This window comes from Pezoporus occidentalis, unplaced genomic scaffold (genome assembly GCF_034315485.1).
Source record: "Pezoporus occidentalis ecotype Australia unplaced genomic scaffold, CSIRO_AGI_Poc_V1 ctg59, whole genome shotgun sequence".
In the NCBI taxonomy this organism is placed as follows: domain Eukaryota; kingdom Metazoa; phylum Chordata; class Aves; order Psittaciformes; family Psittacidae; genus Pezoporus; species Pezoporus occidentalis.
In genome coordinates, this window is record NW_026915932.1 from 5,226,877 (window position 1) to 5,252,754 (window position 25,878).

General features: G+C 38.3%; 1 protein-coding gene across 2 annotated transcripts; it reads right to left on the minus strand.

Moving 5' to 3' along the window:
• Positions 1-404: 404 nt before the first annotated feature.
• On the minus strand, positions 405-25,126 carry GK5 (glycerol kinase 5). 2 transcript variants are annotated; one of them, XM_062639018.1, is made up of 16 exons: positions 24,902-25,126; positions 23,762-23,855; positions 20,463-20,538; positions 19,948-20,041; positions 18,964-19,095; positions 17,344-17,419; positions 16,674-16,735; positions 16,511-16,584; positions 16,118-16,178; positions 14,796-14,922; positions 11,382-11,486; positions 9,938-10,023; positions 7,103-7,206; positions 5,781-5,840; positions 2,846-2,979; positions 405-1,520 (listed from the first exon to the last, which is right to left on the minus strand). In XM_062639018.1, the coding sequence occupies exons 1-16, from the start codon at positions 25,031-25,033 to the stop codon at positions 1,384-1,386; spliced, it is 1,554 nt and encodes a 517-aa protein (XP_062495002.1). In that variant the 5' UTR covers positions 25,034-25,126; the 3' UTR covers positions 405-1,383. The 2 variants fall into 2 exon arrangements, with proteins under 2 accessions (XP_062495002.1, XP_062495003.1); XM_062639019.1 differs by lacking the exon at positions 24,902-25,126 and adding an exon at positions 24,148-24,285.
• Positions 25,127-25,878: the final 752 nt, after the last annotated feature.

Consider the following 25,878-nt stretch of genomic DNA (forward strand, 5'->3'; position numbering starts at 1 on the left):
GAATTCAGTTTACAATTCCCATAAAGTAGGTTCAGGAGAGAATGGTCTCTGCAACTTGAAGGACACCCAGATTAAAAAAGAATGTGCCAATATGCAGAACAGGTTGAAGGACAAAGCAACATAATATGAAAAATGGTACATTAAGCTAAGGGTGACAGGGAAATGAGATGTAGTTTGAAGAAGAACACAGCTAGAGTAGATGTTCCAACTCATGGTAGATGGCTGTGTAAGAAACTGAGGGGATGGTGGATGATTTGACCTTCCATGTTTCAGCACAAGAAAAAGTGATGATAGTTTCTCTGCCCTCTTCAATAATGTTGAATCTACAAACAGTTCTTTCCTCCAGTGTCGGTGGAACACAATCACCCACAGCTTGGATTTGGTATTATTCTAAATCGAAAATGTTTAATAATTTTGCATTTTTTATTTACACATACACCTGAAAAAATTAGAGTAATTTACGATTAGTGATAAACAAATACATAAAAATATTTAACTACACATTTCTTATGATTTGTTTTAAAAATGTAAAATAGTTTCAAAAATAGACTTTTACTCCCCTTTAGCTAATAGTATGAAAATACTAATGCTATAGATTTTTACAAGTTAGATAGCATACCTGTAACTACTTTTAATGTCTTTTTATTAGCCATGCCAGATAATGTAGCTGTTGGTCTTTAGCAAATTTAAAAAAAAAGAATTCTGCAAGTTAAATAGGAACCATCAGCTACAAAAATCCTGATTTTCTGTTTTTTTTTTTTTTTTTTAAATGGACTACTGAAAGCCTATTTGCTTTTGTATTTCATCTTAAATTTAAGTACACAAAAATGTCATGACAGAGCTGGGTCAAATGCTTCCTTATGAAGTCAACCAAAAGGTGGTAACAGGCTACTAATCAGAGAATATCTTTGTATCCCATCAAGTTCATCACAACCCAACCCCCAAAAATCATTTAAAGTTTCTTAAAAGTGCCTATTAAGGCACATAAGAGTATATATGCCTTTTACCCTTCCCTGATGATTAACATACCAAAGATTTAAAAATCTGAAGGGAGGTGAGTTCCTCGTAGAAAACCCATCATAGAAAAAAGACTCCCCATCTCTAGTACAGGGGAAGATTCAAGCAGCTGGGCCACCCAGAGGAGGTCACTGAAGGGACACAAATGCTGCAGCTGGAGGACAGCTGTCGTAGGGATGATAGGACGGTTCATTATAATGTGGTAAGTAATCTAGCAGCTGGGGGGGTAACTGGAGTACTGTATAATTTTGTATCTATACCATCACAAATTTCAAATGGGACAGATTTTTACTGTCCCGTTACTGTCAAGATGTTATAAACATGAATTAAACCATTTCAATTCCTTTATCATTAAAATGTCAATTTCTACCAGTGCAGGGAGCATTTCATTGCTTGTAGCCAGGTATCCATAGCGGGTTTGTATTCCTCAGAGTCCTTCTGGGGCTCAAAAACTACTTCTATTCGCCTTAGCTTCTTTAATTGTTCTTTGTCAGTCCAAAATCCTATAAACAGAAAGTTCATTCTCAAGCTCAGCTGCAAATATGTTATTTTGAGTTGTTTTAACCTTTTTCCAAGACATCCAAAGCAGAAACACAGTAAGAAGCCATGACAGCTTTTCTTTACTCAACCAACAACTTTCTCAGAGGGAAGCATATTTTTAACATTGTGAAACTCCTTTCCAATAGCATCCACTTGTTTGGAATCCTTACAACAGTACATCTGCCTAACTGGGATGGCTTCCAAGGAACAGCTCTGGTACACTGAAGTTCCCTTAGGTTTCATCCACACTGTGCTTTTGGCTGCAGATCCCTCTCAATGAAGAAAAGACACAGAAACCAAGACTTTGCTCTAGCTGCTTTCCTACTGTCCCAAAAATTGCATCCATGGCAGAAATCATCTGGTGTTATGTATTCAGATTCATTTTAAGAATCAGATGCATTTTAAGCATTTTTGTCTGACAAGAGCTGCAGCTTTCCTACAATTTTAACTGCTGAGTAAGTCTTACTGAGCATATAGTTTTTACCTTCCAGTTGTGTTACTTACATATCGGAGCAATTTAATGAAGTTAATTGTAATATATTTTGTAGGTGGATATTAAGCAAAACCATTGACAGTATGTAGTTTTAAGTCTGAATAATTATCTAAATATTGTGTGAGTAGAGGTGTTTTTTTTCCCCTGTTGATAATTTATTTTGTATTTCTACTGTGTTTATTTCTGTGAAAACCTTAAGGAATAAAGACTAGGTTCTCAGATGATAGGACAGAGCTTCAGTGGGAATGACAGGGCTGCAGGTTAAATGGAGCAGCTTCCTTGTCACATGATCCATCCCCACTGAGAACTGCTCCAAGTGGGAATCTGGGAAGGGATACGAAGTGTCCAGGTCAAGAAAGTGGGAGGCAGCAAAGACAGGGTTCACCTCCTTCTTCTCCAGTACTACATCCTTCTAAATGTCAACAGATCTTACAGACCTCTATGCAGGCACTTCTCACATTAAACTTGCCATCACTGTTTATGTAAAACTAACCAAGCATAAAATGGCTCAGCAAATCATGACCTTGTGTCAGAAATACAAATAAGGTCCTTGATTTGGTTTATGTTTGACATTATGTGTTTCTTTGGGCCACCAAACACAAATACATGGGTACAAAGCACTGTACAGAGACACACAAAAACTACCTATCTTGAATTCCCACAGAAATGGCTAAAGTAATCCTATGGGAAGTTTTCACAATTATCGGAAATTATGCTTTGTTTTTTTCTGTTTTTCCATATTTACAAATATGTATTATGAAGGGAAAAACAAAACCCCTTTAAGCGTACACATACCTGAAGCAAGGCCTGCTAGAAAAGCTGCGCCAAGACTCGACATGTCTGCATTCACAGGTTTTTCTATTTTCTTATTAATTAAATCTGAAGTCATCTGCATGACAAAACTATTATTGCTGACGCCTCCATCAGCTCTATAGAGAGAAGGGAAGAAGTAGTTAAAAAAAATGCATTTAGTTCAAATGTTTATTGCCAACATTTCAGAAAACACCTTTGGGATTTCACACCTATGCATACATTTTCCTTTCACTCATGCACAAATGCTTTTCCATTTTATGGCAAATTTAGAAGCCAGCACAAGGTGTCTAGGAAAAGAAAAAGAATGCCGATAAAATGGGGGAGGAATGCTAGACAGACAGGGATGCAGGACAGACACATTATCAAAAGCTTTATAAGCTCTGTCTTCTAAAACTATGCATCATCCTGGTTGAAATGTTGGGGTTTATAACAGAACCTTTCCATAGTGATCACCACAACATGACAAAAGTTGTTTTTATTACCTTAAATATCTTAAATAAACCCTTTCAAGTGTTCTCAGATCTGGAAAAGTACTGTTTTCATTACTATCAAATCTTTGTACTAGTTAGCTAAAATTACATCACAGTTGCTTCTTTTCATGAAGAAGATGAGAATGAGGCTTTCACTCACCTATTTTCTTAATTGCATTACATTAGAGACCCTTTAATGGAGAAAACTAGAACTTATCAATGCTGATCTTTAATCATCTCAGAGCGATTACAAGTGGTGCAAAGTAACCAGTCTTGCAAACAAAATATAACTAGAACAAAAAGCAATCTTTGAATTGTCATGGACTGGTTTGTTATACTGTTGGACTCCAATACCAGCCAGGTATGAAGCTGTTGTTCTATCAAATGTAGTCCAGTAAAGACATTTACTGCTGACTACTACAGAAAGCATTTGGTAATAAAACATCACAGTTGCTTAGATATCTTCTATATTACGTGGTGTCTCAGAAAACTGTTGCAGCATAAGTGTTCTGTCTGTTTCTGAAAGTAAAATCAGGACACTGCCCAACTGGCAATGTTACAGGGTTCTGCTTGTTTGTACAAACAGTTAAGCAGGGTTACCACTTCTATATTGTGGCATAAAACCCTTTAACTGGCGAATTCACACTCTTTGTGCCAGTGACATATATTTTCCTTCTGTAAAAATAAGACATTCATTTGATTCAGGTTACAAGGGGAAAAAAGAGATTTTCCAAATGACCAGTTTTACATTTAGCTCAATTTTGCATGAAGATACTTTGAAGATTTAATCCACACATCTTCTAGCTCAAAGTTCCTGTGTTCCATTTGACAGGATGTCTTATTTCTCAGAACAATAGGTGACATTCCAGAACTCCATGAACCACCAGAATCATTCTTGTAAAGGCTGCTGCATACTGCTACAACACAGGACATGAGCACTGAAACTAACAGTTCCTTCTCTGTTCCTTGATGGTGTTGAGACAGTCAAAGAGCAGGAATGTGGAGGACCAATGAAAACAACTTTCTAGGCGCTTGTAGGGGCCAGAGACCAAGAAGAAACCAGGGATACAGCACAATAGGTAGAAAGGGAATAAACATATTTGTGGGATAAAACACAACAACAAAAAAATCAGAAGGACAGATACTGAAGATGTGCAGATAAGAGGATGGGAAGGAAGCCGTTTACAACCTGACTGAAAAAAAACATTACGTGTACTTCATCTTCTAACGCTTAACCCACAAGCTGAACTGCTACTGATGCAGTTAACTATTACTGTCAACTATATGTAACAGCAATTTTATATTAATAAATAAAACAGAATATGATCATACAATTTTAAGTACATTACAATGTAAATGGGACCAGAATTCTCCAGTTCCCTAGGCAGTACTTCCACACATCCCATTTTTCAGTTTGTAGTCCTAATACAACTTCTCAAATTTTGGATGCAATTTGCTATGTAACAAAAACAAAATAAAATAATAAAAAAAAAAATCTAGTACTTTTTATCTTTTCCTCTGCATTAAAACCCCAAGCCTGGCTGTTCCTTCCTCTTTGCCTACTTTGCCCCAGTATCCGATAGAAGACAGAAACATTTACTTCCATCCACGTTGTACTTTCATTTTCCCTTCACCACTCAAAAGTCTGATTTCTCAGCTGTTTACGTGCCTGCCAGGTTATTTCTTCCTTTACATGGGTATGAGGAAAAAAGCCACAAGAGGGACAGGAACGTTTTCCTCACTCTTCTTGACCATGGTATCACAATGACCCCTGGCTGCCAGAAAGCAAAATTTTGGAGAGCTTTCTCAGTTTTAGAGGGATTGATCTTAAGACAACTAATGTGTTCAAACGAAGTAGCTACCTAAATGTGCAACACGGCTTTCCAGCAACATGTAATGCAGGTAATTTTTCCAAGACATGAAAGCATGATCTAGGGATCAAGGCTATGTCACTCATTTTCTTCTTCAAAAATTGAAGCAAAACCAGCATCTTAACAACTGAATTGTAAAAATATCCTGTCTTCCTCACAAACAGGTCCAGCTTTAACTGACATTTAAAAAAACACGTTCAGTCTGTGAGACCACCAGCACAAAAAAATTCAGTCTGAAGGAATGATAACGGGGAGAATCACCTCTGTGGTAGGCAGTGCCATATGCACTGGAGTGCTATCTGAAAACATTAATTTGCCTTTTACTTCTATTTCTTTTTTTTTAGAATAATTAGAACTATTCATTACTCACCCACTGACAATCACCAATTGCAATAGCTTAATTAAGAACCAACCCTTCTGTGGGTTACCTCCACTTAAGTTATATTAACATTTGACTTGGTAATCATTTATTTCTCAGCAGCAGGAGTTTTACAGAAATATAAAATGCACAATAAATGTCATCCTATTTAAAATCAAATTTCCATGTATCAAATTTAAAAGTTGCCCAGAACTTACCGAATTGTTTGAAGAGGAATACGTATCTTCTTCACAATCATATCATAAAGCTGTTTGTTTCTTTAAAAAAATATTTAGTTGAATTAACATTATATATTCCATAAAGTGTTTCCAGTAGCTACATTGTCAGAAAATAAAATACAAGGCAAAAAATGCCTCAGTTGTGTCAGAACTGCTGCAATAGCTAACAGAATTTTCAGAATGCATAAATTAAAGAAAAAAAGAAAAAGACTGAAACTTGGTTTTGTCACACATCATTACAAAGGCACAAGTATGGCTAAACTACAGCTCATTTTATAGCAAGTCACTGTACAAGGTATGTTTTCCCCTGATGGAAATTGTTGATAGGTTTCTATAGAGAAGATGCAATTGTTGATGTAACAAGAGGTTTAGGGTGAGGAAAGTAGGCTGACAGAGTGTTAATCGGAGTTCCTCCAGCTGTTCTTAAAGGGAACATATGAAGGTTGTAAATTTGACTTGTTCTGAAGCCATTTCATTTAATGGGAGAAAATCTAACCACAATCTCTACCCTTTTCTAGTTAGGTATCTGAATGAGATGAGACTCTTAATATCCCTCCCTGTTCAAGAGACCCACGCTTCAGTTCAGGAATGCAGAATTACTGCATCTCACATCGCTCTTGCAGTGCAGAAAATAATGCATTAGAAACCGTTGTACCAATTGAGAATGTTACCTCCCTCCAGACATCCTTTTTTTGCCTCTTTGCTGGAGGTTATTATGCCAAAGCAAAGCTCGTGACTAGATGGAAGGAATCATCTCAGTGCTCCCTAACTGCCCACAGTGCCTTGTGAATCAGGCTCAAACCATATTCAATTTCAGTTCAAGACATACTGGGTGGGTTTGCAAGGCAGAACCAATCTGTTCCACTATGAGCTACTGATGTGGTGTTTTATAAGAACACCTACATTTCAAACTTTAGACAAAGAGCTAGTACAAAACTTCCAGCTTCAGGGATTCTTTAACCACAGCTGGAGTGGGCTACAGCTTCTGGCAAGACACTGTCAGAAGAGTAAAGGCAAACTCCAAACAGAAAACATTTTTAGAACATGCAGAAACTAATATAATTTAAGAATCTCTATATGGTTACTTAATAAAAATTCTGAGCTAATAAATATACATGAGTTTATTTGTAAGGTGTGGAAAAAAAAAAGAAAGGTAAGCAGCTAAGGCTTCTTTTCAGTGTAACAGTAATAGATTATTATCATTTATAGTTTAGAAACTGCACTTGTGTCCATTTAACACTGCTGATCAAAACAAAAGCCAATCTAAGAAAATACAAGCAAGATAATTAAGCAAACAATACCTGAAAGCTACAGATTCCAATATAGCTCGTACAAGATGGTTTCTGGTAGTGGAAGGTTTTAGCCCCATGAAAGAGGCGCATAAATATGGGTCATTCACAGAAACCTGCAAAAAGATTTCACCATGAGTTCAGTGAATCTGTATTTGTAGGCTTTTGAGAAAGGAGTCAAATAGTAAGGAAAAGATAACTTACGACAATTACAGGCAGCATAGTGAAAGAAGAAAATTGAAAACAATATGTAAGAGGTATATAGTGTTATTTTAGCTAACTCAGTGAACAATTTCAATAGTTTCTTTCAACAGCAAAAGGTTTAAGTGGCTTCTTCCAAAACTGACATACTACATTAACACTAACCTGTACGACTTCTCTTGAAAATACATATAGCATACACTTTAAGTGTCTAAGGCAGGGCACAGTGATACTGCTGTTCTCTAGTCAGATTTCACACACACAATGATAAATAGAGTCCAGCTAAAATTCTAATGGTCATTAAGTTGTCTTTTTTTTCAGGGGAACTAGAGGATCAGTTGATGAATCTCTTCTCTACCCTTCCACTCCTCTGAACTTTATCACAAAATACTGGCTTGCTGGTCTGTGACAACTGTTAAATCTCATTTTCACTCTAGACAGTCATTCTTAAATTGAAACAATCCTTTCCAGCTGTATTGTGCTAAAATCAATCATGACAATATTTACCAGAAGTTTGAATTTCATGCTTATAAAATACACACACATGTATTTGCAAAGTAAGTTAAGAAAATGCTATCATATAAAAAAAATATATATATATAAAAAATTTTGTATGTATAGGTACACACAGCCAAACGAGAACTGGCATTTTGCAAAAGTTCCCAAAGAGAAGAAACTACTGTCCTGAAGTCAAAGAATTTTTATTTTTATTTTTTGATATATAAGTACCCTTCCAACTCTAAGAATGGAACCACTTGTCCAGCCCAGTAGCATAATAAGGATTCATGGCTTCCAAGTTTACAGATGTTTGTATACAAAGTAGTAAACTGAAATGTATAGACCATATTCTACATAAGGGTGAGTATCTTGAAAGAATCAATCATTAAAGAAAAAAGTAGCAGTGTATATATATATATATGTGTGTATGCATACACACATATATATATATACATGCATACACTCCAATGAAGAGTCCTAAGTTTCTGCTGTAACTATTAACCACAGCAAATTAAGCCTGCAAAGCCATGTTTCGAGCAGAGTGAGTAAAAGGAAAAACAATTAATGCTCATATTCACTTGATTTCAAAAACACTTTCACAGTGATGCTCCTCTCAGTGTACTGTACCACAGCAGTAGAATCCAGTAAGAAAGAAACTTGTTCTTATTGCCTTAATATGGATGAGTAGAGAAACATTTTACTCTGTGTAGGAAATGAACACGAGTTTCGTAAGTATCCTCCCTAACTACTATCATTCTGAGGTCTAAGAAACATTATAACCAAATCAGTTTGTGTTAGCATCTACCCAGTGAAGCTAAACAGACACATTACAGTCCCAGAAGTGTTCAACTTTGTTCATGTCCCTTTTCATGCAATTTAATCCACTCAGTTTCTAAACTGATATGCATTCTGCTACTGTGAGTCCACTAGCTAAGCATGGTCCACTGGAATAAGCAGGATCTTTTAAAGGCAAAGAAATCCACACTATCCATACTATTAGTGGTCGCGACATGTCATGGTTAGAGAAAGCCATTCAGGTTTAAGTACAGCTTCTAAACTCAGACTGGGAATATTAGACTTAGGAAAAAAGAGACTGAATCAATGTTTACCAAGAAACTGGGTGGGGCTCCTTCTGGAAATAGTGCTAGGAAAGCAAGCGGGAGAAAAACTAACAAAGCCAAACAAAAACTGAATAAAACCAAGTTTTACCAACACCTCTAGAACTTGAATATTAATAGAATTACAGATCCAAAAGAGGATTCATACTAACATTTGCTACCTTGGGATTCTTGTCTGCGAATACTGCAATTTGGAGTGGCACAATTACTCACAGTAAATAGTAAATGGAAACATTTTAGCATAATCAAGCTCTATACCTGAAAATACATCTAATGATTACCACGAGAGAAGGTACCTGGGCTACCTGCAGCACAAATGAAATTTTCTTTACCACCGACATACGGGGCTTACACAAAGGTCAGGTTAAAGATGTTATGTTTCTTTAGAAAAAACACTAGTCCTGGGAACGATCAAACAATGTAGTGCACACCCCCTCCCCCCCAAATTCTAGAAACAGAGATGGGCTGGTTGGTAACATTCAAACTAATGAATTACTAAGCCTTCTAAGAGAAAAGTCTACCGCACTCAATTTGACCATTCCCAGGAAAAGTACCTTGGCTTTTAGTAACATCAGAACTTGGTGTTACTAAATCTTACTACAGAATCTTACTCATATTTTGATAGGTTTGAATACTCTGATAGATTGCAACCTACATCTTTAACTATTTTAGAACAGTGCTTAGACGTACTCTCTCAGTGAAGGCTCTCCATGAGGCAGAAAGAACTATGGGATCAATTTCTGTCTCTGCAGGCACTTCCTGACTCACTATGGGCAATTCTTTTAGTTTATCTGTCCCCCCCAGGTCTCCATCTGCAAAATGGATAAAATTTTCCTATTTTGCAAGGTTTTTCTGATGGGGCAGGATGGTGTTTAAGCATTCTGATACAACAATGCATTATGGTGAGAGAAAACAGGAACTTGAGTAGTACAGAATAAATACTGTGACAAGATGTAAACAGGTAGAGGTTAAAATTTTAGCTAGGTTATTAAAATTATATTCTCCATTATACTAATAGTAAGAATTTTACCTGAAAACCTGGAACAAAACAAACGCCTTGAGAATCAACAATACTCCGTGCCATTTTTGCTGTTTCATCTACACTGGTGAAAAGATCTGTAAAAATGCATAAATCATACTCTTTTATAATTTACTTCCATTTCTTCATATATTAAGAAACAAAAAAAAATGGAGTTAGACTTTTCCTTTTGTAATATTCTCAAACTACATGTTCTAAGGAAAATCATCACTTCTCATATTAAAAACAAAAACCTATTCAGATAAAGACTAAACTCTAATGTCTGCAATCCTCCTATTATGAGGATCCTCTTGTATCTGTTATGCTATAGGCTTTTAATATTCATAACCTGTAAGAGGTCATTAGCTTTCCAAACAGACATAAACAGGAATCGACAATGCTAACAACAGCACCCTAAGTATTTAAAAACCTAGATTTTCAAAACATAGACCATGTTATCCTCCCTCGATATTGTTACTGTAAGCATAAGCACCAAATGACTACAGAGAAAGTCCTTAATATGGTATCAGCACCATTAGTATTTTTACAAGTGACTGACACATAAATATAAATTAGGTCCTAATATTACCTCTTTGAGAGACACAAATTTTTATTCTGTCTAGCCAGATGCCTCCTTTCACAACTCCACAGACATCCTTCTTTAGCTCGTTCTTCCCCCACATGTAATTCTTGTACTAATGCTCATCTTCTGTAGTTTCAACTAATAATGCCCTTATGTGGCCACACAGCTTGTTTGTACAGAAAATTAGAGGTCTCCTGTAAATGAGATCTATTGCTTTTTCTTGTCTAAAAAGTAAATTCTCCTATCAGAAATAAATCAGGTTAATCTAACTTTATTTATCTTTGAAAAACCCATCCTGGTAACTTACCAGGAGTTTCAATTTACCTTTGTAACCTTCATAAATTTATTTGAAAGCTTTGGATTCTGCTGTGCCCAGACTAATAAGCCTTAATCCTTCTTGCTGTATTTGCTATTACTGAACTATATAGAGTGTCTCTGTGCCAGGACAGAAAAAAAAATAAATATTGACTTCACCTTGATATTCCATATCACTTTTTCAAAACTCTTAGAAGGGATCTGATCCCACTATCCCACTAAAGGAAGTGCATTAAACCAGGTTTGTCTCGCTACAGAAATTTTTATTTCCAAACTTTTATCACTATTATATGTCTCATCTTCATCCATGCCGAGCCTCACCTACACAGGCAGGAGGGTCTGAGAGGCAGAGTCTGAAAAGGAGCTGACTCCCTGCAGCAAACACACTCAGCAGAGAATCTACTAACGAGACACATCATTTTCCACTGTCCAAAACACTTAGGCTAGTTTCTTCAATTATAGATACTAAAACCAAGCCCGGTAACATAACTGTGTCCCCATTAAAAGTTTCTTAAATAATAATATATTTTAGCCTCTATAAAATTAAAGAATACTTACTTATATCCTGAGCCCATTTTATGGCAGTGCCAATGTCTGAAATACAGCCTTCAGTTAAGTAAACAACTTCTTCCCCAATCTTCCAACCAATCAGTGGATACAGACCTTAATTATTTTCCATGAAACAAAACACAGTTAAATGTTTCCAGAAAAACATAAACAAGCACATCCCTAAGAAATCCAACAAAAAACTCCAGTTTTTATTCAATTCCTTTGCACAACTCAAGCTTGAAAAATGTCACTGATGGAGGTTAAAAGTATTGCTTAAAAGTTTAGTGATAGGATTACAAGAGACTTGAGCAAGTTATTTAAACCATAGTTACCCTAAAAACCCCTAAAAAACAAAAAACAAACCCAAAACACTATCAAATTAAAAAAACAACCCTCTTTAAGCTAAACAGAAGAGTTATCTGCACTTTTTTATTATAATAAGAGATTGTATATACTTAAAAATTTATCAGTGTTTCCCCATTTGTTTTAAATCCATCTAGTTTTCCCCAATAGTTTCTAAAAAGTTGGAATTACTTCCCCAAAACATAGAACATGAAGACTGGGCTTTCAAATAGGAAGCACAAACACTAAACCAGACAGATAGACACACACACACAAAGGCAGCATGAGCTTTGAACATAGATCTTACTCACAGAAGAGGATAAAAGTGATAACCTTTTCTATTCCTTTTCATTATGCAATGCTTCCTCACACAGAAAGCAAAAAACAAATTTCCCAGTTTGCCCATCCTTGTCCCCAATAAAGGCTACTGCTAATTAACTACATCATTCTACCTGTGTGTTTGTTTGCCTAATAAATAAAAGAAACATTCAAACTCTTTAAAAATATTTGGTGACATGCTTTGTCTATAACTACAAACAAGTAGCACTTCTGTGGTGTACATGATGGGATTTTCAGGAAGTTGGGATTTCCAACTAGAATGGGCTTTGCGGTGACTCAAAAAAAAAACCCAAAACCAAAATAACTTCTTTTTTCTTTTCTCTCAGCAGAAAGGCAGAAATACATAGGGCAAGCACTGTTAGTTTATCTGAAAACACAGTACAGTGTCTTTCATAGAACTGCCTGCTTGAAGATACGATAGGCTAAACCTGACAATCCATTCTCCCCTTTGTTTCCCATGCCAACACTGAAAACTTCGAGACATGCTATTAAAAAACAGTCAGTGTGAACACAGAGACCTTCTTGTTTGATACCTGTACTAGTAAGAACATAGCAGAGTCCTGCAGAGTGCTGCTTTTAATGCTATGCAAAAAGACTTCATTATCTAGTTGAACAGCAGATGTTCTCTGGTAATGCAGCTGGACAAATGGTTTTTCAGGTGACTCGATAAGCATTCAGTGGGCACAGCAATAAAAACTTCACCCAACCCAAGTTCAGTAAGTGCCTGAGTAAAGAGAGCACCCAGACTTTATGGGACTCTGCTCAGGACATAAGAGAACATTGGTAATGCAGCAAAGGTAAACAAGTCCTAATAACTAAAGGTCCAGAAAAGCATCAGAAGGATCTCAGGATTATCTCTGTTTTCTCAGGGTGACTTTGCTGGTACACAAGTGTGCCTCATAGAATCATCTCCAGTTTGCCTGCACGTGCTCAAAAGTGTGGCATGGTAGTACTAGTGCAATTGCAGACACTTGGTTAGTGCTGGAGGCACTCTGGTGCTTACCTGGAAACAATCAGCAGCACCTATTTAAAGTTTGCATTTGTCTCTTGAAAGGAAAACATGATAAATCTCAGATCATTGGTGCAGGGCTCCCTTATAATCTTTATTTTCTACCTAAGGCAAGGCTGCAAGGAAGCAACACCAGCAATTCACCGAGACAGAAGTCCAAGAGAGGAACAACTTATCAGGTACAAAGAAGTCCATCAGGTGGCCTTCCTAAAGATACTCACACCAAGAGTCTCTAGTAGTGTAAAAGAATCCACCTCCAAGGATGGATCAACATAACACTTGGCATGACCAGTTACCTAGAACTATCAGACTGACGGAGACGGATTTCAAATCTATACAACATGCTTTCATCACTGAATTGTGACAAGTGCTGTTCTTGAAGTAACTACTTTATTTTTTTGAAACTGACATATATAGCAACTAAATGTAGATCAGAAACTAGAACAGCAGCTAATGAACAGCTTGCACAAGGATGCTGAGGGAATTCATCTTGCAGTCTTAAATACATATGTCAACTTTAAAGAATGAACACATTACATTTCATGCCCCTGGTGCTGAGCAAAGATAGGTGCTTAACTTGTGTCACTAACCATACCACCCGACAGCCAAAGAACATAGGGAAAATAATTTTAATGTAAAGTAACAGCCTAAAGCAGTAAAAGCTTCACAGCACTGCCTTAAAGATTTCAACTCCTATCACAATAGCTAAATATTTTCTTAGAAGAAAACAAAACAGAAAAACCTTACAGCACGTTATATACAGACTACATATATATGATTTCCTAAGTAGAAGGATCACCAGATCATCATAATTAACCTAAAAAGAATTTGCATTCATAGGGAATTCAGTATCTATGCTATCCAGTTCTGACGTATCTTATGTATTTGCCAAGGTATTTCCAGACTTCAGCTCGTAAAGTCTCCTTAGCACACTGCTGTCCTCAACCCCAAATCTACCCCTCCCATTTTAAATTGCAGGCTTTCCAAAATTAGTAAATATTTAAAAATACGACAGACACACGGAGAGACTGTGCAGGCAAATTTACTTCAGCATTGCCTGTTGACCTCTTGACAAATAGCAATCTATGACAAATTAACAAGCTCGACAGACCACAAATGTCCAAAATAGCAAAGTTTTAAAACCTAGAAACATATTGGGAAGCTCATTTCTAGTATTTTAAAAGAAAACTAAATATTGTTAATCCTGTATTAACCTGCTGCAGGTGCTTCAAAGCATAAGGGCTGAAGAGAAGGAACTTACAGTGACCTGCTGGAACAGTTTGATGTGAGAAGCCAGAGAACTAATCCCCTTTTTCTCCATCTGTACTGTACAACACTAAAATACTGCTATCAAGAAGAACAGGTGAAGAAACAAAAACACAAAACCAAAGAAAGAAAGAAAAATAAACAAGCAAGCAAACAAACAAACAAAAAACCCACAAGAAAACAAACCAAAAAACCCCAAAGAAAATAAACAAGGATGCAGGTAGCAGACATAATTACTAGTGATGCTACTTAAATTCTCTTGAGAAGCGTATTTCAGGGTAACCAAGATCTGTGTTTCTAAAAAAAAATTTCTGGAGTCTTCTGTTCTGAAAACAATTTCAAGCTGTTTTTCTACAGCTAAACACAGAAGGAAAAGCATAGCCCTGTTTTATCCTTTTTCCTACCCTCGTCATTTATAGCTGTTGAATCACATGAAATACTTTAAACCCAAAATTTCACTGTCTTACCTCTGCGTGATGCAAAAAGATGCTCTCCAGTATTCACATTCCAGAAGCCACCTGTTCCCATTGTCAGTTTAACATCTCCTGGGTGAAAGCAGCATTCTCCAAACATAGCTGACTGCTGATCTGCTACCTGCCATACCAACAAGAACAATACAAGTTAGCTATCAACTACAAATCTACAATGCTGCAGGACTTCAAAATATTACTGCAAACATATCAGAGTTCTGAATAAAAATAACCATTCAGAAAGGACTTGAGCATTAAGAGAGGGCTCATATACAATGCAGGCCATTCCAACAGTCACATTTATCACTAGAATCAAATTACAGCAGGTTTGAACACAACACGAATGTATGTAGTATGGGTTGCAACACTAAAAAATATATTATGGAAAAAAAAGAAATACTCTATGGTTTAGTATTTGACAAGGATAAACAGGGCATTTGCAATACCAGGGAGCACAAGAGGGTAGCTTGGTTTGAATTCCTCTTCCCCTGGACAGCAAGTCAAAGTTTTGAGGCTTCACATTCCTTTTATCCTGCTACTCCTCCCTGTACCAAATTATTCCATGCTGATTTTTTTCAGCAATGATGGTTACTAAATGCATTTATGTTATTTCCTTTATCATTATTATCTCTTTGTGCCTAAACTGTTCTTATCTCAACCTGTGGGAAACAGCAAATTGACAGTGAAACAGCAAATTTACAGATAAATTGAGCCTAGAATTCTTTAAAAATAGTAGGAGAAATTCATGTTAGCTAGGTGACATTTTTTTTCATTTACCTCAATCCAAGCAGATTTTTCTACAAGTCATCACTTGACAAAAATAATGGGTTTTTCTTATTGAAACCATAACTACTGAGGCAAGAATATAGTATTCACCATTTATTTTTAGTTGAAAAAAGAAATAGAAGGTACCACAAGTAGATTTATTAGTAAATACTTTTACATCTGTGTACAGTCATACTGAAGTCAAGTCAGAATGGACCCCCCTGCACAACTTCATATAGAATAACTGATTTTAAGTCAGAGAGAGACAGATTACCAGAGTTTATAATAGAAACCAGCTTTGTTAAATCCTAAATTAATGCTTAATCATTTGGTCATCTAATCCTAATGGACCTCAACTTCCAAAAATCCCTTCTCATTCCTCTCTTCTCCTTTTCTCCTAAAGCTGTAAACCAAGTTTTTGAAGAAACTGTCAACAACCAATTCTACTGTAGTTATACAGAAGGAATAGGGAATACTTACTAAGCAAGCATTAAATCAAAGCTAGGTTAAAAGAATATAGGTATAAATATACAGATTTAAGGAAGAAAACTTACCACTGCCATTATTGGGATAGGTACCCCAAATATTTCAGAGTCAGCTGATCCAAAGTTGAAGCTTAAAACAAACATTATGGAGAAACATCACAACACTAAACTGACCTTTTGTTAAAATATAATATAGGTATCTAAGGGCTGGGTCTGCAGCACATATGAAAGGTAATGCTACCAATTTATTGTAAAGAAGGCATTGAAACTATCACTTTTAAGAAATACCAACAGTAAAACTAAAATTCGCATGTAGTGTTAAAAAAAAGTACACCTGCATATAAAAATAATTTTGTTTTTTTGGTGCAGCTATGTGTTACTTTGCTTGTACAAGCATGCAGTGTTTTTCTAAAGGCAATTAATTTAACAGTTATGTTCTTTTCAATATGCCTTCATAGTTACCTTGTGTCTTTCACTGGTGGATAAATAGACATTGGAATGGAAAGTAAATTACACAAAGTGGGGTTCCAACATTTCTGAAATTACATGGAAAAAATAAAAATATCAGCAATTCTCTCAGAAGCACAATAAATAGCAAAAACATTTTTTTTGGAACAGCACATACCGTAAAGGGTTCAAAAACACCTGTAGCACTGGCATTTGAGTAATCTGTAGCATACACAGAACCTACCATAAAGAACAAAACAAAGAACACAGTAAGATTTTAAACATCTAAAAAGTAATTTTAAACATACTTTTCCTTTAAACATCTCAGTGGTTCCCAAGAAATACAAAGTGAGTGCCTACAGGCAAAGTCATAATGATACAATGAGCATACAAACTCTACCTGCCACTCACTAAAACATATACGTATTAACTACCTTATTTAACCCCCGTGAAACTGGCTAGAAGAGAGCTGGTACTTTTAAAAACATGGACAGAACTTGTCCTTCTTCCGCATTTGTAACAATTCTTTGTTCTTTTGCTCTCACAGGTACCTTTCTTCAATTGAGGCAAAGTAATTCTGGGAGCCCTGTTTGAATCTTAAACACCTAAAAGGTTGATTACACTGAATATTTATTTCCCTTTCTGCCTATCCTTCCAGACAGACCCAAAGAATATTTAACTCAGAAGGTTGGGTTTTTTAAACAGTAAACACATTAGAATACTCATCAATTATAAAAACACATTAATTGTCAAAAAAGTATTTGAATTCCAGGATATACCAATGACAGTCATGAACATCATCACTTAGATTCCAGTATGTTTTATTAAGAGGAACTGTAAACATTCACCTTTAGTTAATCTATACAGTAACCACGTGTCAACTGTTCCAAAGCAGCAGTTATTTTTTCTGGCAGCTTCTTCAGCCTGGGAACAAATATATGTAAAAAAGAAAAAAGTACTTACAACTGGGTACAATAAAGAAGAACATATTTCCCACTTTCTTTTCTCATTCTCTTTGTGGTTAACGATAATGTCCCCAGAAAATAAGCCTCCGATTGCCAATTTTTCTTCTAAAAAGGGAGAGTTGACTATTTAATTAATATCATCCTACAATCCATGCTCCTAACAAAGAATAAGCAGGGTTTCTTACAATTGCTGCTAGGGAAATAAAAGCAATTAATCATCTACTGAAGCGACATCAGAGTTTTAAGAAGGGAAACTCTATAGGCACAACTGTAGCAGTGGTGAAGGAGTGGTGGCTAAAGAAAACAAGGTCCAGCATACAGCACCTGAATAAAAAATTAACAGAAATAAAATAAGTGTATATGCTTGACTAAAATAGACAGGGCCCCTGTAACCATTGTTTTCTGGTTTATGACGTCTGCAAAGGGTTCAAAATGTTATTTTCCTTGGGATCTTTTTCCCCTTTAAAATGGGTAATCCAGGTTTCATCTAATTTCTATTAACTGAGAAGTGTAAAACTACAGAATTCATATACAGAACACATGTAACTTCACTCAAAACATGACTGAATACACTATTCTCTGTAATTAACAGCCATGAATTTTTGAGCTTCTTTGTTGGATAGTCATACATTTTAAGTATCAGTGCCTGACAAAATGTGGAAAAACATTCATCTCTCATCAAAACCTCAGCAGCTATGTAACTTTCAATTCCATAATCCTCCAAATTCACACTTCACATTTGCGCCAGGTCCAACCAAAACATGCCAGTAAAAAAATATACTTGAGCTTCTCAGGAGTTAGTTTTGTGACAGAAAATACCAGACAAAACTCAGAAGGTTTGGGGGTTTCTTTATACAGGGTACAAAATGGACAATAACAATTTTCTTAAAGAATAACTTGAAAATTAACACAGGAAAGAAATGACAAAAGTTATAAATATTACAGGAAGAAAAGGGAAAACAGTAAAGATTAAAGCAAATAATACAGCAACAAATAGTGCACGGCTCATTAGTCTTTTAGAATAGTCCAGCACAACTTATTTTATATCTGTTTTCCAATTTACAGTACAATAAAATGCAGAATAAATGGATGACAGTGGTTGATTGTTCGATTTGTCAAACTGCAAACACTGGAATAACGCAGGGTGGAAAGATAAGCATGCCATTTGAAAATAAATGCAACTGTTATGCAAAACTAGACAGCAAGCAACTTTAAAACAAAGTACAGTTACTGACTGTGTAAGTGAAATAAGGTGATTTTATTATGTCTCTTATGTATGAAGAAAACAGTTTATTACTACACATTTCCAGAAGAAGTAGTTATATAAACATGAGTAGATACTTACGTAGACAAGCTTTGAACATTACCACAGATACAAGTCTTTCATTCTGCTTCTTCAGAGGAAAAGAACATGCATGACCAAACTGAAGAAGTTACAACCAACCTAAGTCACTATCCATTATTATGGCTTAAGAAAGCTATTACTTTCCCTTTCCAGCTTACCTCATTTATGTTTTTAAAAACCCATGACAACTTCATAGAAGTTTGTTGTGTTGAAAAAGTAAGAAAACTTGGTGCTAAATACCGATCATTTCCAGTCAAGAAATGAAGCACTGTAAAAATAACATGGATTACCTGTTTGAAAAGAAAACAGTTACATCAGTTTTAATCTCTCCCTTTAAAGGTTTCTGATCAGTTATCTTTAAAGGATGACAACACAGATGAAAGCTGCTGATGTAAGATTAGATTCAGAAGGCCATAATTCTGTTAAGAGAACCCTTACATAGGATTTCAATAAATGGCCTTCTCCCAACAAATACTACAGGAAAGGGTACAGAGCAAGTCTGTTTTACTGACTTCTGCTAGCACGTTCATAGAGACTGGTCTGCGTTACAAAGACGGGTCGCCTACAGGAGCACGCTGCATGGAATTGTTGAAATCAGTGGCAAACCCAAGAATTGAACTTCTTATTGTGAGTGTGCTAGTTATTTTCCACTTACAGGAAAAGTAACTTCAGTTTTTCCACTTGGAGAAAATCTTTCTCTTCTAACAGTATGAAGCACAAGCCATCAGCAACATAAAATATTCTTTCTATAGATAATCTGAGCAAATAATACAGTAAAAACCAAAACCAAAACATACACTGCCAAGAACTATCTACACCTAGAAATTAGGCTGCAGCAGTGTTAGCATGCAACATTTTAGAGACTAACAAAGAGACTAAAAAGTAATAAAATGAGACTAAAAAGACTAAACAACAACAAAGAGACTAAAAAGCAACCAAATACATGCCAGACATTTCCCCATAATTAATTTCCTGCAGGCTATCAGCCCTACCTTTCATGCTAATCTTGCTCAGTTGGTTTTTAGGCCTCAGCATGTCATATTAACAGGACACTTGCAGCATTTCATATATAGCCCTTACTTCTCATAAAAATGAAACAGTTCTAACATGTCCAAGCAGTATTCAGCTTAGCACAGTTTTACCTTCAGCAGAAGGGACTTATTCCATGAATCCACAAGTTCAGCACTTCTTACATCTTGCCAACTTATGAAATTATGAAAAGGCTTCCCTGTCCTCCTGAAAAAGAGCATTTGAACATTCTCATTTAAAACTATAGAACACACACTGCACAAAAATTGCAACATAATTCACCATTTCCAATCAGGACACCTAACACTCAGTGCATATCCTCCTGGTGGATTTGAGGAATTAGGTATGTAGATGTTTTGAGGATAAAACTTCTCACCAGAATTAAAGAATACATATCTCTTCATCTTTTCCACAGTACTAAGAACAAAACAAAAAGGCCATACACTTACAGACTGTTCTCAACTACTGTAAGGAGTGGCTGTGCAAACACAGGAGAACATGAGGAACTGACATTTGTAGCTTGCAGATTGTGACTTGATGGAGTTCAACATTTCTACAGTCTGCTTCCACCCAGTCTATGAATACAAATGAATACAAGTTCATTTTAAGCAACACAGAATATACATACTTGTGCCATGTAATGAAAGTTGCTCTCTGTGTCGAGATGCCAAGACCAGCAACTTGCCTCATGTGAAGTCCTGCAGCTAAAAGATAAAAACAAACCATACTAAAGAAGGATTTACCTGAAGAAACAAAAATAACTTTCAAATGTAACTATAAAACCTATAGAATACTTAGGAAAACAATAATTTAAAAGAATATAAATCTCTACAGAATGCCAAACTAAGTGGCTAAAATATTAGAGAACTCTAAGAGAGGTAACTGATTCCAAAGCACACAAATAAACCTGCATATTTTACAAAAGCAGTTGTAGCACACTGACCCTTTCCTCTTTCTGAAAGGCCTGTTGATACTTTACTTGAACAACCCCAGAGACAGACAGGCAGGCAGGCTACATATGCCTGTATAATCAATTAAAACTTGCATTTCACATGGATGGATGTGAAATGTTAGTATGCCATGATTTTTTACATACTTTGGTAATAACACATCTCACCTTAAGCATGCCTTAAGCAATCTTTCAAATTTCTTAAACCACATACCAGTGAATGAAAAGTATACTTCAAATTCAGAAGTATAAAAAGCGCATCTGGGTATACACCGATTTTACTGTTAAATCTTACCTTCAAATAACTGTTACAGAACATTTTTTTTCTAATGTATATATAGCTGTAAATAATTATACATGTCCACAGCTATTTTCAAAGCAGCTCTGGTTAGCTTCCCACGTACACCCATGTATGCTTCCAGAAGCAAAATTATGTGAAAAAAGTATACACTGAGCAATTGCACTTAAATGACAGACTAAGTATTTTGTCCAAAGTACTGTTACTCTGCAGGGCTCTCAAGCCCCCTACTTGAAGAAATCACAGGTTAAGTACACTTCACAGAATCATAGAATAGTTCGGGTTGGAAAGGACCTTAAGATCATCTATTTCCAACTCCCCTACCACATGATGCCTCACACTTAAGACCATGTAGCCCAAGGCTTTGTCCAACCTGGCCTTGAACACTGCCAGGGATGGAACATTTACCACGTCTTTAGACAACCTGTTCCAGTGCCTCACCACCCTCACAGTAAAGAACTTATTCCTTTTATCTAAACTGAACTTCCTTTAAGTTTAAAACCATTACCCCTTGTCCCTTGCTTATATATTAGTTAATATATGTGTCCCTGTGTTTATTATATATTAAGTTCTTGTCTGAACTTTCATGTGTGAGGTTATTCATCTGTGTAAACATACATACTGCAGACTCTACAGCCAATAGCCTCTAGGTGACAATTACAGATAGGGTTTCATACAGAAACAGCGTGTTCTGCTTTGCTCATCTCTACACATGCTTCAGCACCTTCCCTTATACTGTCTTTGCATTCCTGCAGGCAGCGGTATCAAGGCCCTCAGTCAGCTGAAAATGAAATTGGTGCTTTCGCAAGACTACCTGCTCCAACTGCCTGCACAGGTGCTGCTGGCAGTGGGAGTGTACAGGAGGAGAACCTAGGAGTGGGTGGCTTGAGAACAGAGGTATTTCTTTTTCAGTAGCAGCTGGGTCTAAACTGAAGTCAAAGCCATACCAGTACAACCATAGCTCACTATGTGTTAGTGACTCCTCCCCATCTCCACAACCTGCATCTCCCACTACCTTCCTGTGTCACTATGATGTTCTCTAGACCCCTCGTGAGCAGGACAAACTTCCATTCAAGACTAAAAAAACCCACACAAAGAAGACAAACGTGTATTTTTCAGCTAAGTTGCCTCCTGGAAGGGTTGAAGGGCTGAACCAGTACCAAAGTGAGAGACAGAGGGGTGGGACTGTGCAGCCAGAAGCAGTTTCCACCTTTGGGTATCACTGAACTACAACAGCTCATCCATCTGTGCCTGAAATCACGTATTTTAGCTCCACAAGCCCTGTATACTAAAGTGCTCCTATGCCTTCTTTCTGCTTCCAGTCACTCCTGCCCCTGGTACCACACCCTCTCTCGCACTAGCACAAACACTGGTAAAGCTCTGCTGGCATGAACAACCACACAGTGATTTAACTCAAGAAACTGCCATGGACTTGAAACAAGCCTGCAAAAAGGAGGGCGGGACTCCTTTTGACAGCAGCGTGGGGTTACACTCACTTACATTACACAACCACTTCAAAATAACTTGCCAACAATGTACACAGCTTGGCCACAAGAAAATCCTACCCTCTAAAACCAGGTGAAAAAAAACTTGCTTCCTGGTTTGCCCCACAAAATGGGAACAGAGGAAGCTAGTAAAGTCCTCAGGGGTTGAGTCGGCATTGCTATTCTTGTGACAACAGTTGCGACCGCTGAGAAAACAGACCAAGAGCCCAAAATAACCAGCTGCAGTTTACACCTGGTAATGATTACTTTCCCTATCCCCTAGACTGTCTTCCAAAGGAAAAGAGCAGTTTCGCCTTGACACAGGCTGGAGGCGGAGCAACGCTTGGAGACCAAACTGCACAGGGGATGAACAGAAGGAACTTTAGGCACTGAATGATGATATACTGAATGATGCTGTATGATGCATACACACATGACAAGGAGGCTGGGGCACTGTGAGAAAGTGAGCTGGGTGCAACTGAAAAGTTCACAGCATCAGTGTGGCACAGAAAGCGATCCATGCTGGACTGCAGAACACTGGAGCTGATATAATGGGAAAAGCTACAGGAGTTGTAGAGTAGGTGCATTGTTAGAACGGTATCCAGAAAAGAGGGAAAAATCTCCCTGAACTATTAGCAGTTTGGTAGAAAGGGGAACTGTGCGTGTTTCGTGTGTGGAATACTAGAAAATTTTAGGCTAAAGTACAACTAGAAAAACAACAATACAGAAATTGGATGGTAAGAAATGTTTGTAGTTTGGATGGGAAAAGCAGGAATGTCAGACTAACTGAGCAAGCACAGCTATGCAGCACCCTGCTTTCACTCTCATATGCTCACATTCGTACACACAAAGCACCAGCAGAACAATGGGGACTCTGTACACAGAGGCATCTGGAGAAAGGAAGACAGACACTGGGGAAGGGAACATAAAAAAAGCTGGAGCAACAAGGTACTGGCACTCACATGTAAATCGAGTATGCACACTGCTCCTGGTTCTTTTTCAATCTTCATCTAGCCCCAGTGAAAGAGAAGAACTGTCCTATTTTACATAATGATTGAATAGGCTTTAAAGCATGTTGCAGACCTATGCTCAGTAATGGAACTTTCAGTACTCTGAAAAAAGAATCTCATTATTTAACTAGCTTTACTAATTTTGATGAATAATTAAGTAATTTCCCAAACTTTACAAGCCATTACCTTGTACAGCCTCTTTTATTACACCAACAAACTGGCTCCATAGCACTTCAGGATCTAATTCAACCCATCCAGGACGAGGATAAAGTGATTCCACCTGTTGATGAAAGAAATAGCACTGTTGCAATCCACAGTTCACAGCAAACAGCATTCTTGTGAAAGTTTGTACAAATACATTGGGTTTTGCTTTTTCTTTTTTTTTTTCATTTTTCAGATCGACTGCAAGAGAAGAAACAACAGTTTGTCACTTTTAAAACATGGTTGAACGTGGGTCTTCAGATCAGAAGGAATAAAGAAGCCCAAAGCTCCAGGAACTGGGGAGCCTGTAAATCCCTTTTGGGTCTCAAAACTGGAAACCAGCACAGCACAGCAGGCATAGGATCACCCACCACATGGTCTTCCAGTGAGAGGGGGGTCAGCTCTGCCCGTAACATCCCCTTCCATCTCCAAAAATCCATCAGATTTCTTGCATTTCTTGCTACAACCTTTTTATTGCAATAGCTATTAATAAAAAATTAATTGAGGAGATCATCTTGATCCTACAATCATGAGCCATACAAAACAAAAGCAGCATGAAATTCAAGTTCCAAAGCTAAGGCTTGTTCACACTGCGCTGTTACATAAATGGGACATGTGCAGGTCCTACTCGCGTCTCAGCTGTGCCCTACTAACAAAAGTCGGTTTGTTTGCAGAGAGAGTAGTCAATACGACAGGGACAGGCAGACGGAAACAACAGTTGAGGTAACGGGCCGAGGGGCAACAGTGGCATCCCTGCGGGGCTCCCAACCGGTCGGGGAGGCTCATTTCACCCAGGCTGGCCCTCAGGACGCCGACCCCATCCCACCCAGCCCACTCACGACCAAAACCTGAACGCCTAGTGAACGCTGTCCCCGCCGCGCCGCGCCCCGACCCACGCCGCCTCCCAGGAGGACCTCGCTGCTCAAAGCCGCCCGGCGCTCCGGGAACCGGGCACCTTCGGCCGCTCCTGACTCCGGCGACAGCTCCTGAGGCAAATGCCACCTCGGGCTGCCCGCGCCCGCCGAGTCCCGCCCCTCGACCCGGCGGCGAGGTGCAGGCGCAGTCCCAAAGCACGCCCGCTCCTGCCCACAAGCCCGCTGTCCCCTTCCCCTGCCGCGAATTCACCTTCCGGCTGCTGGAGCCTCTGATCGCTGCCGCCCGGTCATAGACGTGGCACTTCACCACCGTGCTGCCTACGTCCACCCCCACCACGTACCGCGCGGCGTCGGTGCCGCTCTCCCGCTGCCCACACGGCATCACCCCTCGCGGCCCAGCGCGCAAGCAGCGCGGAGTGCGGCCGGGCGGCCGCCGCCTGCGGGAAAACAGCCGCTCCGCTGCGGGGCGGGAGCCCGGGCGACCTATGGGCACGCGGAGCGCGGCAGCAGGAGGCGGGTTGTACCGCGGCGCTGCCGCCGGGCTGGCAGGTGGCGCCCGTCAAAGGAGGGCCTCGGGGCGGCCTGAGCAGGCCGCGGCCCCGCGGAAGCGACCGACGCTGAGGGGCAAATCGACAGCGCAGGGCCCTGCCCCGAGTCTGGAGCGGATGGCGGCACCTGCGCGCCCGCTCCCTCAAAGTGGCGTTGTTCCCGGGGGAGTCGAGCACTCAGCACCAGGATCCCACATACAGAGCAGAAACAGAAACACAGCCCCTATTCCAGACAGTGCAGCTTTATATACGTTTACCAAATGCACCCAAAAGGCTTTTAAACGAACACCTAAGGTTAAAAGGTTTCTAAAAGTCAGAATTCAAAAAGTACCACCGGAATGTTTCTGCATGGTGCTGTCATGTCCGTTTAAGCTGAACCCAGGACCGGTGCTCATACTAAGTGAACATGGTGCCTAAACCCAATTCCCCCTTTCAAGTGTGCCACACGGAAAAATGTTAAGTAGGGGCACGGTGGACAACTAGGCATGGTCGCTTCTGAGATTTGATGCTGAAGGCAGTACGCATCAGTGAACAAACTGTATATAATTACACAAATTCTTCAGCAGCAGTGCTTGTCCTGTGCCGTCCTTTTCTCTCAGAGAAGCAACCACGTTTAAAATTACTGTTGGAACAGAACTGGAGCCAGAAATGTGCCTTTATGGCTCTTAGATGGGGTGGA

Coding starts and splice junctions, on each gene's coding strand:
- GK5 (XM_062639018.1), bottom strand. CDS start 25,033: ATGCCGTGTGGGCAGCGGGAGAGCGGCACCGACGCCGCGCGGTACGTG. Junction 7,207..9,937: donor GTTTTGTTCCAGGTTTTCAG/GTAAAATTCTTA, acceptor ATCTTTTTGCAG/GTTTCTGTGAATGACCCATA. Junction 5,841..7,102: donor TTGGAATCTGTAGCTTTCAG/GTATTGTTTGCT, acceptor ATTTTTTTAAAG/AAACAAACAGCTTTATGATA.